Source organism: Homalodisca vitripennis, chromosome 3 (genome assembly GCF_021130785.1).
Source record: "Homalodisca vitripennis isolate AUS2020 chromosome 3, UT_GWSS_2.1, whole genome shotgun sequence".
Classification (NCBI taxonomy): domain Eukaryota; kingdom Metazoa; phylum Arthropoda; class Insecta; order Hemiptera; family Cicadellidae; genus Homalodisca; species Homalodisca vitripennis.
In genome coordinates, this window is record NC_060209.1 from 86,109,899 (window position 1) to 86,128,593 (window position 18,695).

The 18,695-nt window shown below is 31.5% G+C and overlaps 1 protein-coding gene across 8 annotated transcripts in view; it reads left to right on the forward strand.

Annotated features, from left to right (window-relative positions):
* The window catches only part of LOC124357143 (kinesin light chain), a 215,719-nt gene extending 205,137 nt beyond the window's left edge, over positions 1-10,582 (forward strand). For 7 of the 8 annotated variants that reach the window (XM_046808632.1, XM_046808641.1, XM_046808633.1 and 4 more), the window contains 2 exons: positions 6,609-6,660; positions 8,450-10,582. In XM_046808632.1, coding sequence (XP_046664588.1) covers positions 6,609-6,660; positions 8,450-8,515 — 118 coding nt within the window. In that variant the 3' untranslated portion in view covers positions 8,516-10,582. Of the gene's footprint in view, positions 1-6,608; positions 6,661-8,449 lie in introns of those variants that run through there. The other variant, XM_046808640.1, reaches the window with a different exon arrangement.
* Positions 10,583-18,695: the final 8,113 nt, after the last annotated feature.

Here is an 18,695-nt window from a genome sequence, read left to right on the forward strand (position 1 = left end):
CATTCTCTTCACTCTATAAGATTGATACTCTTTATTGCAAAAAATATAACACCTCATGAATTGTTCACTCAAAGAAAATCATCAAATGGCTTGTATTTGCCTAATTGGTTGATGAATCCTGGTAAAGTTCTTCTGAAACGTCATGTAAGACAAAGCAAGTATGCTCCTTTTGTGAATGAAGTATACCTCATTGAATGAAATCCAAACAATGCATTAGAACGTTTGAAGAATGGAAAGGAGACATCAAACACCTCGAGAGGATAACAATTTAATTCTGAGTATAATGAACGGTGTCTTGATCACAATCTTTGGTACATCCAGCATCCAATACTGAAACGGAAACTACCAACCAAAGTAATTTAGAGGGTTATACACAAACTTCAGTAGATTCAACTAAGACTAATCCAAATTACGTTTCTCGAGACAAATTTATAAATTTGAAAAGACCATCAAGAGTGAAATATGCTCCAAAATATTTGAAAGATTTTGTTATCTCATGAATGGTAGAATGCGATGGTAATGGATTTATGAAAATATTTAATCATAACACCAAATGTTTTATAATTATTTATGTTAGTTTCCTCTACAATAATATTACTGTTTTATTATGTGTTATTCTAGTTGAATAAAATCTAAATGTATAGGTTTCAATAATTTATTTTCTTACTACAAATGATGTACAGACCCGGCTGTGCTGTCTGACCAGCGGGATTTTGGACAAATCTCACTCACTCGTATTGTTCCAGTTTAATGCATATATCACTTACTGTTTGTTGATGGTTTGAATTATGTTTTATTTGTAGCAAACTGAACTACCAAATTTGGAATGAATTAAACAGACTTTTTGACCAATTGTGTATTTCAATAACCAATCAATTTGATGTGGTTGTTTTATCTTAGAAATAATAATAATAATAAGCACAGAAAGATTTCCTAATTTACATAGGATAAGTAATTTGTCAAACTTCTTTATAAATAATATATGTTTGATTCATATAATTAGAATTTTCAGCAGCATACGAGTATGTTAGTAATTATTTTAGTTATTTAGTTATATAGTTACACCAAATCCAAATACATTGTGATTTTTTTTAAAGCTATTGAGCTAGGCTGTATACAAAGTGTAATACATTACATTATTATGTATCTAACAATATTTTTTATTACATTGTTATACTAATACCACTAATTATTTATTTCTCAAATAGATTGATTTGTTAGGAGAAAAACATACTTAGACAGGTTTTAGCTCTTATATTACCAGATTTCCAGTCATCCAACAATAATAATCATTTAAAAAAGTGAGTTATATGTTAAATTTTTACTGTACATTTTTAAAAACTTATATAGTACTACTGGCTGTTACATGCAGCTTTGCACGCAACTTTTTAAAATCAAAGTCCTACTTAGTTAACACTCTTATGATGTAAATAATGGTTTCAATGTTCATGGATAATATGATCAGAAGATAATAGGCCGACTCTTATGCCATGTTTTGTGGGTTTTCCGGTTCAATAAAAATATATATACATAGGCCCCAGAAACTCGCTTCAGTAAAAAAACCATTTAATTCTAGATCTTTTGGAATCTATTTCCATTAAAAAATACATGCGTGTCTCAGAAACCTACTTTGGTAAAAAAGGATATACTTCTAGGTTTTGCCTTTTGTTGTTTATTTATAGTGCTGTATAGAACATATTTACAGTACCATAGTTGAGTTTGCCTTACTGTCGTAAAAAGAAATGATACATACTACTTAAGAATGAGGAACCTACTACTGTCTAAAATCTTATGTAAACATTAGCTTGGTAAGCTAATTATTATGCATATTGAAATAATCTTAAATAATAGGTTTTACATTAAAGAAGTCTTGTTTTCAGACAGTAGTCTGGGAAAGAATGGCTCGTTGAGGCATGGTGGTGTTCATTCCGGTTTTTCCTTAAGCCACTATAAAAATGCTATATCAAAATGTCAAGGAAGCCAACCAGTTTTGTGTTTCTTATGTGAAATCATTCACAGCTTTGTTCATTAAGGTGTATTATAACTACATGTGTTAATTTGTCATTGGCACAATCTGACTTAAAAGTTAAAGGGTAACTTTTTCTTTGTTATCTGCATTACACTACTGATACACTGTGTAATTAATATTTTATAAAATTCAAACGTAAACAATTTATTGTTTCAGTTTCTTCGAATTTTACCTGAGATATCAAGGAAAGTTTAAAAGTGTTAACAACTGTTTAGTGTCAGTAAAATTTGTTATATGAAACATAAATATTATCTTTCTAAATTCTAAATTTGTTTGGGAAACTTTCCCGATCTTTTTCTTCATATAAGAATCTATCTTGCCAAATTGGTTCAGCTGTTCTTGAGATTAGTGCTTAGCAACACATTTAATGATTAATTTTTATTTATAAGATTACGTTTTGTTGTACTGATTTATTTATAAATATTCTCTATACTAAATTTAATTTTGAATAAACACTGAATCGCTAAAAGTACTTGCTCTGCCGGGACTCGAACCCGGGTCTCTTACTTGCTGGACGAGCATGTTACCATTAAACCACAAAGTCCTCTTTTTTATAATTCAATTATTTTGTATTTGACCGTTTCTGTCACATATGTGTTTAAATAAGCAAACTAACATATGATCAAAAGGCCTGATATACACATAATATCTGTCAAGCAACCTTCATTAAAACATTTATTAATTTTGTATACGAGGCAATAGTCTGATTTAATTTTCAATAATCATAAACATTGATTCACAAAAAGTATTACAATTTTAAAATAAATAAATAATAAAGAATCCATAATTTTCTGAATATGAATTTTTAGTATAAAGTATATTATATGAAGACTGTAAATGGCAATTAAGGTTCCAAATTTCCCTATGAGTATTTTTTATGAGTTTTATACAAATAAATGAAAATATTGAAATCTCAAGAAAAAGCATGCAACTAATAATGGCAACATTTTTTTCATTACAACCTTCTCTAAATTAATTAAATGAAAATAATTGCAAATACTAGATTCCAATTTTTTTTTATAAACCATGTTTTATAATTTCTTTGAAGATCCTGTACATTCTACCAGACCTTTATTTTACCCCATATGCACAGTGTCATCCAAAAGTCATTGGCCACCCCATTGGTTGTTTCTTGTCGGTTTGACCCAATTTAAATAATTGCAGGTTAATGAAACCTACCTTTTGGCATATAAAAAGATTTTGGGGGACAGTCCTCATGGGGGGAGGTGTATCCCAACTCAAAATTTTAAAATGGCAACATCTAACATGTGACACATTGTTGGAAAGAGAATAGAAAAAGAAACATTTTGTGGTAAACCAAAACAAACTGAAAAATATTTGAAAATAAACATAATGTCCACAAAAATAAAATAACTCAAATTGTGCGATGATTACACCACTGTACTATCAAGGCAATTAGTTCATCTCCAAACCATGGTGATTATTATTAGCCTTTAAACAATTCGTCACAAATAAAAATTACATGTAGAAGCAATAACACAAAATTAAAGGAAAAATTAAACAAAGTTCAGAGAAACTCAAAAATATATAATTCATCAAAACCAACAGTTTGCAAGCCACTCAGGTTCAAATACATTGATAAAACAACAAATAAAAAATGAAACTGAACTTCGAAAATAAACTAAAACTAAACTTACAAATAGTGCTTAAACTGGGTCCTGTTTGTCTCCTGGCAGTAGAACACCTTACTTTCAAATGCCTTTTGGACAAAAAAATTTTGGCAGGTCCACTTTGTCAATTCCATCAATGAAGGAATTCTTGATCCAGAAACGCTCGAACATAGAGATGATTACAAGAGTGCGTAATACGGTGGGCCCTATTCTGTTGGAACCAAGGGCCAATGACTTCTTGAAGCATATCCAAGTAAAGCTCACCAGGTACATTGCTGTCGATAAAGGTGGGCCTATAATGCGATCACCGAAGATATCACACCACACGTTTATCTTTACAGGAAATTGTGTGTGCGTTTCCCTGGTAGCGTGTGGGTTTTCGGGTGCCCAGAAATGACAGTTATCCTGTCAACAAATGCGGATATACAGTAATCAGCTTCTCCGCCTGTTTTTTAAATTTGATATGACAATCAAAATCATTCTTGTAGCTCTTGAATTAGTTTAATCTTGTATGGATGAAATTTATGCCGTTTCAATGGCTACAAAATTTGTGCTGTGCACTTGTGGCTAAGACTATAATGGTTAGCTACTTGGGCAATTAACTGTTGAGAATTTTCTATGAAGTCAGTCACTAAGTCAATTTCCAGTTCCATGGCTATATACCAAGGAATTTTTACATTCAGATTTCTTAATTCTTGAAAATCTACCTTTATTATTATTATTATTATATATTATTACCCTAAAAATGTTAACAAACGTAATTATAATGTTCATTTATGAATCATTAATAATAAAAAAAAACAATTTGTTATTGTAAATGAAATAACACTCTGAGCTTAGGATATTTCTGATGAGGATGTACACAATGTATATTCATGTTTCTCGATCATTGTTTTGTAAAGAATCAACTATTGATAATTATTGTTGTTATTGAAAAAACACTTGGGATTTCTTGTTAATCTTGTGGGCCCCAGTTTGGAATGTGTAGTTTTAATGTGATAGTTTTGAGTTCGTGTGAACTGTCCAGAATTTATTTTTGTATGAAGTTGTTCGCCACTTCCATGATTCAAAGCAGAGTTCAAAAATATAATTAAATTCCATGAACTGTTTATGTAATCGATCATTTTAAAAATCAGTAATAAGTATTTATAAATGTAAGATTAAAGATTGATATTAGTTTTGGAATGACATTTAGGAATGTAAATAGCTACTTTTAGTTTTTATTTTTGTAATTTGCATACCTTCTTTCTCTGTTGGGTTTATGTATTTGTTATAATTTTGAGTAATGTACAATTCCCTGTGTTGAGTGTTACACCTTCTAAGGTAAGTTGAATTTACGTGAGTTTGTTTTGTTTTCACAAAAGGTTTTGTGATTCCATCAGCTGTGCTAATGTGATGTCTTAGAAGGATTAGAATATTTAAATGTTAAATGTTTGGTTTTTGTGTTAACATAACTGTTGACCTAAACACATGGGTCTTGGGGCTCCTTAATTTAAATATTTTGTAATTTTAGATGTCTGAATTGAATTTTTAAAGTCTATTTTTACAACAAAACTCATGAAAAATTAAACAAATAACAACATTTTTAAAAGATAAATTGTACACAAATATTGTATGCAAATTTTTGAGCACATGCCAAAGGCTCAGTACGGCAATTATCGCAATATAATCGAGTCAAGCAACGTCGAGTGTGGCTGCTGTTTGGATGGGTGACCACGCGATCCTGTTCTTGGAAGCAGCCCGCCTGCTCAGCCAATGATAGTGGTTAGGAAGTCACATTTAAGACTTTGGTCTCCAGGTTGTGTTAGAGAGGGCTTCTTAGCCCTAACTTTGCCTGGTGACATAAGACATTCTTTACTTCTTTTCATATCAAAATTTAATTGTGCATATATTTTGATTACCTATAAAATATTGTAATAGTTTCTTCATTTCACCACCCACAATCAGTAATTACTGTATATTTTACTAGAATATGAGAATGGTTCATCATTTAATGGAGGCAACATAGTTATTTTATACAACATGGCACTGACAGTCGAAAACATGAAGAAGCAATTTGGTATTTTACACAATATTTTTCCAGGTATGAGCATGTTTTTTGCAAGAATTTGGAGTAACATGACACCAGAATTGTTTGAAATTGTTGAATAAAGATTGCGTTGTACATTTTGACAAAATTCACTTGTTTTAACATACTTCTAATTTAAGTTGTTGTATAATTTAGTGAATGTTTTTGCTGTTCAACATCTACTAATACAGTATGTTTAGTGTCAAACTTGTACTGGTATAAAAGAGGGGTTCTTGTATTACAAGAATTTATTGTTGCCTAACAATTTTTGTAACTCAGAAATAAGATTTGTAAGTAGTAAGTAATATTTTCAGTTTCATGAACAGTTGTACTCACCACAAATTTTAAAAAGTTAGTGAAATAAATGGTAGTGGCCCTAAATAATGTGGACTGTGAAACCTGAATAGATTCATCAATAACTTTGGTTTTTTTTGTGCCAATATAAAATCTTGAAATATAAATTGGATCTTCAATTATAAAAATTAAAGGGCCATAAAACACAGATGTTATCATACATTCATAGATTATAACCAAACTTTATACAGATTTGCAAAGCTCAAACTCGTGTTCTGAAATAAAAATTTATATATCTTACTCCAGTGACTTGTGCAAGTCGAATGTAAAAGCGTAGAACAATAATTCACTAAGCTATGCTTCATAATGGTTGCTGGCATGGCTATTTTCTTCTCGGGATTTGTGTTATCAAAATTCCATTATATATTAAAGCTTTAAAAATCAAAAGCTTATCTAAACATCTAGAAGTTTCCAACAAATAATCAGTTATGACAAAAATACTATGAGAATTTTAAAGTTTTATATTAAATTTGTTTTTAGACTTTGTGTGCAAGTTCATCTCTAAACGTGTTTAAACCTGTTTCAGCATGAAGCGCGCAAAGTCACTCTCAGGTCTTAGTACTGCTACACATGACAAGGTTGGTATTAGAGTTATGTTCTCTAGTCTATTGTAATAAAATCAATTAATTGCAAACCAGTTAGCTAGATATTTCACAATCCATTTCCCAGATCTAATACAATGAAGAGTTAATCTTCCTTTAGTGCTCAAATCTTTTTTGGCTTCCATGTGTTTTCAGCATTTTTTGCTGAAATGTAATTTTTTATATCACATTAATTTGAAGCATTTCAGTTAATTATTAACTAACAAAAATTACTGGTGGCGCCACAGTTTTGGGTCCATCGATTGAGGATAGCCACTAGATCAGGTACATACAGAATTCAAATTAATTGTACTAATTGAAAAATAACATTCCAGAACTTTATATTTAGTTTTAACCTTTCCAACATTATGTTTGTTATGGTAACCATTGGCACATCAGATAGAGTTTGACTTATGTGAATTCAAAATTGTTTTTTAGACAAAAACTACTAGAAACATATTCCTTGGCTAATTGTAAACTGTTTTGTTTTATGAGGACTATCCACAAAAATATTATTTTCTCGTATGAAATACAAAAATTACTTTATATATGTTTGGAAGGGAAACAGCCTACATAGAAATTTAGGTACTTATAATAGCCACTGCTAAACTTGTTCACTAAGAAGTTTAGAAATTGGTCCTTCTGTAGTTACATGTCGTCAAAACGTTATGTTGCAAGCCACATTTTTATTCAAGTGACGATCGTTTCATACAATGTCCGGGCTGTATGGTGGGTGCAGAAACACCTCTCACTATTAAAGTCAATCTATCTTACCAGAATTTCAGGGGTACCTTGTTTTACATGGTGAGCTGAAATCCGGGCGAAATCTTTCACTAGGCCTAACTCGCTAACAAAGCACTTTCGCACCCCTGTTTATATAAACATATTTCATTATTTTTACAAGTAGAATAAGGTCCCACAGTTTCTGCATATCTTTGTGAATCACCCTGTATAACAATAATAACAAATAGGGGTGGCAGAAAACAAGAACTGACCGTCATAATGACATGTAATTTTCACAGTAAGTCAAATAAAGTCTGTTCTTTCTAATAATGTAGTTTTGTTAGATCCCCATTAAGAAAAACTTCAAAAAACAGTGGCCTCCATATAATATTAAAGTAACAAGAGAAATATGAAATTATTACAAAATTTGAACCTGAGTACGAAGGCAGTCCAGAACATATCTGATATTTTAATATTACTGAATAACTAGCTTACTGATCACAACAAAAACTTTAGTCTCTTTCAAAGTACTCTCCATTGGACACCAATGCACTTGTTCAAACAATCCCCCTATTTCAAAAAACATGTTGCAATATCCAAACTAGGGATTGCCATTAGCTCAGCTGTGGCATCCAGTTTAACCTCTTCAACTGTTCAAAACCTGATTCCTTAGAATGGATATTTCCATTTCGCGAACAGCCAGCTGTCACACGGTACCATATCTGGACTGTATGGAGGATGTGGTACTTAAGCTGTGCCACAGGTTCATGATCGGTGGTCATGGTTTCACCACCATGTTAAGTCTTGCATGACTACAAAATGCTGCACCCTATATGTGAGAGTGAGGAGAATTGAAAGTGGTTATTATGGTTACCAGCATCCATCTTCCCTTCTCCTATTATTATCCCTTTTCCTGTTTCATTCCTTTTATATTAATGGCAATGTTAAATAAAATTGTATTTTCTAACCAATCAGGACTCTATAATGAGCGTACTAAATAAACAGTGATTGTAATAGATTATTATTAAATATAAATACTGTATTACCTTTATGTTTGTTTTAGAATAACACAAAAGTGACGCACGTGCGCACGGCTAGCTCCGAACATCTCAACAAACAAGCCTCTTAGTATTTATTTACCAAATTTGTTAGTTCTAAGTATTACCGTATTGGTGTAGATGTGTATTGTAGCTTGGCATTGCATCTACTCGTATTGTTTTGTAAGTTTTCCAAAATTGATGCTGTGATTGCATTGTATATAGCCATTCATGATTTCCACTGTCTACTTGTTATCGCCATCACTTGAATGGTGTAGTTTTGTTGTACTATGTCTGACACTTGAATATCGCTAATTTATTTAAGGATTATGTGACTGGTATAAGGCTATGTAATAGTTTTCACTAGTTATTATGTTTTACAATGAATCAAATAACCAAAAGAAAGGTGTTTTTAGTTATATTTATGATATTTCTGGTTTTTAATATTTTTATAATTTATTCCAAAAGGGTGGGATCACTGACTGTTTAAATTTAAGTATAGTTTTACTAATTATTTTAACAAACTATTTACATTTTAATATAGAAACATTAATATCTTTGCTTTTTACCAATGACTTAAATTAAATAATGAAGTAAAATTTATTATTTAATTAAACTAAATATTTTTTTGTTTTGTTTCAATAATTTTTATAATACAAATACAGGATAATAAAAACATTTTTAATTACATAACAGTTACTGCAGTATAAACATATTTCGTTTTATTATATTATCAAATTAACTCTTTTGCTAGATTCTCTGTCTCTTCTGTTGATTGTGTGAAATCTAAATTATTTACTAAATATATTTGAAAGTTTTATTACCATAGATATTTCTTGTTTGTGGTTTAGTAATTTTTGTTGGAGAGGCTACTTTGGGCTGCTAATAGACAAATTTATATTAGCTGCATCAGAATCAGCATCGGGTAATGGTGATGGAGTCTTTCTGACTGATGCAGTCTGAGAGAGGAATTGAAAATAAGAACTGATTATTCCCGTGATAAAATTATTTTACCTAAATTATTCAGGAATATTCCCTGCAGATGTGATCCCATCATATGTTTTCTTATGTACATAATAATTAGTTGTAGTTATTTATTTCTTTGATTCTTGTGTTATTTATTTATGTTGAAAGTGTGTACTTAGGATCATTCGACTTTAAAAAATAACTATTTGACAGTTGAGTCCATAATTTTGTTTCACTCAGTATAGTTAATATAAGCATTAAGCATATTTTTTATTTTTCACTTTTTGTTAAATACTCAGATATTGGTTGAAATTTAAAGCTTAACCACTCTATTAAACAAAACAATTTACTGTATCAAATTGTAATTGTACTTAATTTGTTTTTTAAAATATGATTTTTCTGTAAGCAAGCCACCTCTGTAGGCACCAGGAGCTGGCCAGCGATCTTGTAAATGGATCACTTATTATGTCTGAGTTTATGTAACAGAAATAGTCTATTTTATTAGCGATTTTAACTCATTAGTGAGATGAACTACAGAAAATATTCCAAATTCAGATTAGCAGCTTGTCTGACTGTGCATGCGCACAATGTAAGTTCACCAATATAATTTATCACATGCTGGATACATTCCTTAATATAAGCAGTTAGCAATATTTTGTAGTTTTCTGTTACTGAAGTTTTGTTCTGCTTGTTTTTAATAGTGTTTTAACTTATTTAAGTCTACACATAATATGTTTACAAGAGCTACAATGTTTGATTTAATGATTTTTTATGTGTATTTATTATAAAAACAATCATAACTGATAATTATATAGATTTGAGAGTGATATATGTAATAGATTGTTTCCTCATGATTAGCATCGTTTATTGATATAAAGAAGTAGTTAAGTATGTAAAGCCTGTATGCTCTAAACTCAGCCCCTTGTCAATAAAATATAAATCTTTCATTCTTTAACTTTTCAGTAGCCATTTTACAAAATGGTGTTGATAATAAGCGTTCAGCAAATTCCTGTATTTTCAACTATTTAATTAAGACCTAAATTATCACTTGTAGTATATGTCACTCTCAAATCATTTAACATAACTATTTAATTTGACTGAAAGATACAAATAATCCTAGTAAAAAATATAAGCAACGCTTTTATAATATCTTGATTGTCTGCTTCACCTGACCAAATAAACAAGTTTACTGATGTTGTGTTTTAATATTCAGCCCTTGTGGAAATAAATTACTAATCTTCTTTCAGATCAGTAAAAGTTAGATGCTTCTAAAAGTAAGCAGGTCAAGTTTTGTTATTATTTCCACATTTGATATAATATTACCTCATTACCTAAGAATATGACAAGAAAAAAGTGTATTTTTTATTTAAACCATTCAACTTGGATTCGAGTGATAGTCTCGGCCGAAGAACGAGCAATACTGCCATAGTTTCATGTAAATGTCACGTTTTAGTGCAGACCGTTTGCTTATGCAAACTAGTGGCTTCAGTTGGAAATATTTCAAATAGTTTATTGACTCATTTCACACAGGTTATTTTATTCTATGCAAATTTACAAATTAGTCCACTTATTTTATTTAGAGCAGGATAAAGATTAACCCTTTTAGTGCCAGAGCATAGTAAAAAGGTTTTTCCAAGAAATGCCAGAGATTTCTCTTGAAGTACAGTACTGCCAAGGACATTTCAGCGATTTTGTAACATTTTACTAAAATATATGTAAAATCATAAAAGGTTTAGATAGGCTCTTAATTTTTTTTTAAATTTTTGTAGGTTAATTTTTTAATTAAAATACATAAAACATACATATACTGCTAATTTATTACATAAAAAACAAATGTCATTAATTTTATAAATGTACTAAAAAATCTTTGGACATTTTTCCAGTTTTTATGCTAAATAACACTTGAAAAAATAACAGTTTCCTCAATACAACTGATACTACTATTTGCAACAACTAAAATTGTACACATACATCAACAAATATTTTATTATCCACAAAACAGCAAAGATAACAATACTTTTTGTGTAAACCTATGTTTTCACTTTATCTCATAGGCCTAAACAAAACTCTTGAGATTCCCAAAAATCTATATATATAAAAATGAATGTTTGTATGTTTGTCCTTTATGGAATCGTGAACTATTGGACCGATCATGATGAAAATTTGTACGTATATGTATTTTTCCACGGAGAAGGTTTATAAGCTATGCCCATCCCTTTCCCGATTCAGGATTCCGCCCCACTGGTTACAGAAATACCCATAAGAAATGCATTGCAGCAAACATATGTTAACGTCTTTTCAAATTTTTAATCAGCTGTTCTTTGTAAACATATATTACACTTATAGTTTTAAAGCATAGAGTAAGCTTAAGAGAAACGACAAATTTTGTTTAAACTGTTTTTGCAATCACTGTTAAACATAGACTTTACTATCCAGATAATACAATTCAAATTTGACGTAAAAATTCACCTTTAACTGCAATATTTATTTAATATAAACCATGCTCATGCTTGATCAGAAGAGTAATGCAGATATCATAATTACTATCTTACGTTGGCTACAAATATAAAGAATGTTATAAAATCAACCTTAGTTGTTTTTTTTGACAGAAGTATGGTTCTCAAAACTCCGTGTGTACATATTCTCTCGATCGAGACAACAAAGCAAGCTCAATCGTGGCATCGGAGATATAACTAATTTAATCTAAAATTTATTATAGTAAAAAAAAAAATTTACTAAGTAATATAAGGACTTCGGTTCTTAAGATTTGCGTGCGAAGCCGTGGGTAACAGCTAGATAGAGGCAGGAATATGGTACATACCTTCATAATACGCCCAAGAGGCTCACGATGGAACGACTATCAATTATCTCAGCAATGTTTAGAATGTGATAGAAAAAGAATAAGTGAATATAGTGTACTGTTTTCAACGGGAAATTGCGTGCGAAGCCGCGGGCAACTTTTGCAAAAAATTATTGAAATGCGCAGCAAAGCGCGCCGGGCCCGCTAGTAGTATATAAAATACACAGGCAGGCTATCACTAAGTGCTGAATAAGTGTAGACTTGAATTAAAAAAAAAAGAAAAGTGTATTTAGAAATAAAACTGTCAAGTCCAGTGAGAAATAATTAACATATATTATTATATTTAAATGTAATGTAATTTAATTTTAAATATTAAAATGTTTACTAATAGTATATATTTTTTCGGTTTCACATGAGAAATAGCAATGGAAAAATTATTCCACTATAAACATAATACCAATTTGAAAGACAACATTAAACTTTGGAAAGACCACATTAATGAATTACAAAAGAAACTGACTCCTTGTTTAATATCAATGTATAGAATAGGCAACACGAAAGACAGAAAATTAAAGATAACAATGTATAAGGCATTGGTTGAGTCAGTTATTAGGTACGGTGTAAATGTCTGGGGAACAGCTGCTAAGACACATTTAAATAAAATAAAAAAAGTACAAGATAGGTGTTTAGAGATATTACTAAGATAAAAATAAAAATGAAATTGTACAGTCGGCAGACCTAAGAAAAGAAGCAAAAACACTCTCTCCAATTGGTATATATACATATAGCACAATAATAACAAATGTACAAAGAAACAATCTTAGACGCATTATTTACAAAAAAGTAAACACAAGGAGTAAGGAGACCTTTGAAGTGCCTAAATCGAATACATTTTATGGAGAGCGTCTACCAAATTTCATTGCCGTACTTGTATAATAAGATTCCTAAATATATTGATGATACCTCTATAAACCATTTACGATTTAAATCTAAAATATTTAATGTGCTAATGGACGAAGAAAGTGCTGAAAGCTCAAAATGTGTAATAAAAGAGAATAATGTAGCTAGAAACTCACCCCATACACTACAACACCACTGACACTTTAACCCTTGAAACACTGCACTTGATAAACTCCTGCATAAACAGTTTACTTACACAGAACTATACACTACGTACTACTGACATATTGGTGGACATGGATGATGAGCACGCGACGGGGACAGGATGGGAACAAGCTTAAAAAGAATCATGACTTCAAAACAAAAGCCATTAGGAAACTAAATGGACACCAACTATTTGCCATCTGCAGAGACGCCTACAAGACGCTTAAAATTCTTACGGTGCTTGGCCTTTATATCCGTGAGATGGTTTTTTTATCTCGCCCTACAATACCAACAAAAATACCATGCATCGATGTAGCCACTTCCAACTCATCATCGCACACTGTATGAAATTAAACCCAACATATAAGGGATATATAATATATAACTGCCTCCTCTTATCTTTTCTACACAATTGATGAATTCCTATTAAGAACAGTAAAATTTCACTATATCATTTTAAATACTAGAGTATTTTACTACTTGTATTTTGTAAATGATACAATTTGTTTTATAATGAATAAGTTAGTAAAGATGATTTGTTTCTGACTTTAATGTCATCAGAGTTTTGGACAATTTGTCTCTCAAACTATTTGTATATACAACAAAGCAAAGTTCCAAGAATGTATAATTCAAGGAAAACACACCTGAATTTTTCCATTTACGATATATGAATTATAATTCTTAATATTCCTTTCAACACCGTTAGGATAAAAACTGGTTTGCTTGGGTCACCTTTCAATAAAGGAATGACCATTGTTGAGCACAAGAACTACCCTCTCAAATAAGCATTAATTACATAAGTTCAAGAAACCACAAGCAAGTTGACATAGTTTTTTAAGAGCCAAATAGAGATGCCACTGATGCTCATTGAATTATAAACGTTCATACTTTTATCATATCCACCACTCAGTAACAAAAGCCAAAACTATTAAAGCTATATGGAGGTCTCTTACAGGTCCAAGGTTACGTAATATTTAAAAAGTATTTATTGAATGGTTGCATTTATTCTTTATGGAATGAAGATAACTATAAAGAACTTCTTAGTAAGGTTTACTGAAACTGGAGCTAACTGGTTTTTGAGGCTCTTCGAGCACTCAACAAAAACCCTTGTACTGAACGTGAACTTTCAAAATCCAGAAATGGTTCAAATTTAGCGCTTTACTGTGGCCATTTAATATCTAAGAAGTGGCAGTGCCGTAGCTATGGGGAATGCCCGTGCTTTAGATGGAGTCACATTCAAAAGATTTTATGGCTTCGTAGGCTAGGAATTGTTTGAGACAATTGTGGTCGAACCTCGTGCCACAACACTTTTGGCTGGACCAATTTCTTTGTAATCGGTTTGGTTATTGACTTTGTACGGTAGTATGTGACATCACTTATTCTGAGTGGTGGCCAAGACGCTATGGGGTTTTCTCACCTCCGTCGTTAGGAGATACCCACTCATTAAAAAATACAGTGATTCCCAGTTGATCCAGCTGTGGTAGGATTCAACAATTTCTTTAGTGGTACGAAGTCATTTTGTCTATAGTTAGAGTTTAGAGCATTTCGGTGACTTCCTTAAATATGTGGTCAAACTAATTGAATTGAAACATTTAACAAATGCCATTTATGTTATCGCTCTTTGCCATCAATCATTTCTGTTGCCAATGTTTTTTGTGAACACTTGACTTAAGCAACAAATGTCATGACTTAATTGTACACTCTACACAGCATAGCTATGCGGAGTAGCCTGTGTGCAAAAAGTATTACCTCCACATTAGCAACAAAATGGTTTATAACGGTACATAATTATTCTTGCTGTTTCCATCTTATTTTGGTCTCATCAGGTGAGTATAGAACGCAGATTACAGCGTCCATCTCATGACACCTTCAACATTTAAAAAGAGCTCAACAGGAAGGAGTAAGAATCTTCAAAACAAATCTCTTTCTCTGCAACCTCTTTTCAATTTCGCATCTCCAAGAGGGGATCCCTTCATGAGGGATCATAACAGGGATCTTGATATGAACATAAGGATGTATCAAAGGAAAAGGACCTTTGCAACCTGTCCTGTTATGCTATGTCAAGATACATAGCAAAAATGGCTGCGAAGATAGGATTCATCTGAAGTGACATGAGAGATTTCTTCTTGCATCATTGAGGTAAGTTTTAGTAATTGAAACTCAGAACTCAAAAATCTTTATTTTTACAGTTTTTCAACCATACAATAGTGTCAACCAAAAATAAACGAAGTAATCCAGTACAACAGTAATTACATATGATTATCACATTGCACATTTCTATGGGTTACAATAAGAGAAGAGCTATCTACAACTAGCTCGTTCCCATACCTATTTACATTCAATTCGTCATCAGGACAAGAAATCCCCGATGCTGAAAGAAACCTCCATCTATTATAGCTTATTGTGTATTGCTGCTGTATGAAAGGTGTTATGTAACAAGGCATTACTTACAAACGTGATACACATGGAAAAATCCTGAGGTTATCCATGGTCATTGGAAGGAATTATTTATTTCTCTGATGTACACTAAATCTCATGTCACTAAACTCTATTAATAGTGTAAAAATTATAATTAATTTACAAATTTCATTTGATTTGTTTTTACTTCCAATGGACATCTCCAATTGTATCTACAAATAACACAATGTATTCAGATAGATTAAAAATACATTACTAATATATTTTTTGATATTTTTCAGATAATCAATGCTATTATTAAATCTCTCTGGAACTTTTAAATTTTATTGATTACTTTATTGTCATTTATGGAATGAGCTCAGCAAGTAAAATTTTTTCTGTCCATACACCATTTATTTGATATAGCAATTATGATTGATTGCTATGTTAACAGTAGGGTCAATCGGGGCTAATATGAAACAAAAATGTAAACTTTGCAATATAACTTTTAATCTATTTGCCCTAACCCACAAACAAAAATTCAGCAATTTGTAGCTTTGTTTCCTCAATAAGTTAATGGTATCAATAATGTTTTATGTCATAAAATAAAATCATGAAAAAAATAAAACAGTGTTTCACTTTAGCCCCAAGAAAAAGGGGCTATTATGAAACAGCCAAGGGCTATTGTGAAACATCTCAATAATTACCATATTATGAGCATCTGATTACTTAAAAACATATCAGCTTATAGAAAATATATATAATCTATTATTTCCATAACCTTTAATTTGCTTAACTTTATCTTTAATGATTTTTTTTCATGTTTTAATATGGAAACTAAAATATTTCACTAATTATAATACGAAAATAAAGGAAGGATAAAATTTTTTTGAAATGGATTTAGGTATAAATAATCTAAGGGAAATTAGTAACAACTCTCAAGCTTTAAATTTGTAAATGTTTTTATATATAAATTAGGCCAAAAATAATGGTTCACAGAAATAGAAAGCTTAAAAATCAGAAATCACGATATAAAATCAACATCTTTGTTCATTCATTGATTCAAAAACATTAACACAACCAGGGAAAACATAGGTAATTTTTCTATTTTTGAATGTTGGTCAAAGGGAAAGGTAACACAGCTTCTTAATCCATATAATCAATATTGAATATGTCCCCTTCATTGTACACAAAAATCGGTAATTTCCATCATTGCAGCACCTTAAGCCTTGTACGTGTAACTTTCACCAATCATCCATATCGACATGTTCTATGAGGCAGACATATTTGTAATGGGTTTGATTTCCTCTTCCACCTTTAACATCAACTAAAACAAAAGTCCCTTTCTTTATATTTTCCTGAAAAAACAGGTGCCTCATATGCAACAGGGTTGATTATGTCCTTTTTGGAGTTGGAAATTAAATCACTTAACGATTCCTCGTCAGTATCACAAAGAGACGGTTCATCACTATCAGAGGTATCTTCATCTATTTCTATCTTGATATGTCCTGCCTTTCTTTGCTTCTTTTTCATGGGCCCTACTACTGTTTTCCATTTTTAGATACAACTGGTTGTCAGTTTGGGTAATTACTGTTGGCCTACCACTCGATATTTCATCTAAACTTTTCTGCATTGGTTTTCTTACTTTCAGCATTTGAAGTTAGAGGATTACCATTACCCAGAGGAATAGATGATAGGAGGTTTTGTTTATTTTTAGGCCTAATCTTTTTGTTTTGCGTTAGATTTCTTAGCAGTTTTTTCTCCTTTATTTAGCTTACCAAGACATTTCAGTTCTTTTGTTTTCAATTTGTCATTTTCTTGGTCTTTTTTTTCAATTGCTCGGCAGCAATCCATTCATCGCTTGTAATTACTTTTGAGCTTGCGTCTACTCTTTTTCTCTTCTTTTTTGGGAGCAAGAGTTCTATTAATTTTTTGGAGGCAGTAACATCTCAAAAGACGAAGAAGACTGTGACCCATCACCTACAGGTGATCCAATAAGAGACTCGGAATTGCTAGTACTAGGCTTAGACATTGTTTTATCAGATGTAGACAATGATACTTCTAGATCTCGTGGCTTATCTGATGTCGAAGTGCAAGGTGTTACATTGCCCAGAGACAGAGACTCAGTGACAGTATTTGGGATTTTCAAAAGATTCAGCTGTTATGCATTCTTGGTTCCCATCACAGTTGGACCTACCAGTTTGTTTAAAAGCCCTATACCTGGCCAGCTTTTCCGCATCAAAGCGTGATACAGGATATTTAGCATGATCACATGGAAATATGCCTACATGGCTTGAAGCCTTTTCTAACGTTATCTGGTGTCAAAACCATTATGCCAAACCTGACAAGAGTAAATCGACAAACATCATTCTTTTGCATCTTTCTTTGATTCAGTCTGTACCACTCGGTTACTTTTAAGTCCCATGCATATTTCAATGTTTTGAAACATGTTGTGTCCAAAGGTTGGAGAACGTCTGTAGTGTGTGCTGGAAGTTTAATTATTGTAAACCTGATTCTGTCTAGCATACATAGCAGTGTGAACATCTAGAATGGGTCATATGGCCATCGTAAATCAGCAGAAGAGGTCTCTCTTTCACTTCTTGGCAGAACTTCACAAAAAAATCATTGAATATATTTGATGTCATCCATCCCTTTTCACTACACTACAGCATAGAAGGTGCCTGGCAAATCATATTGCCCTTTCCAAGAGGACCATAAAATTTGCTCCTTGAAAAATTATTAAAGGAGGAAGAAAAACTACTCCTGCTGCATTACAACAGCCCAGTACAGTAGTATTGTCCCTACCAGTTCCTTCTTGAGTACGGTGAGCTTTTTGGCCAATGCCTGATACAAACTTGACTCTTGAGGGATCCCGAGCAGAATGATGTCTCGTCCAAGATTGTACACATGTGATGGTTTTATTTGCAATATCCAATTCCTCCTATTTTTTTTTTTCAAGCAAATCGTAAAATTCATAAATTAGAAAAGGATCACTTGTGTTTATT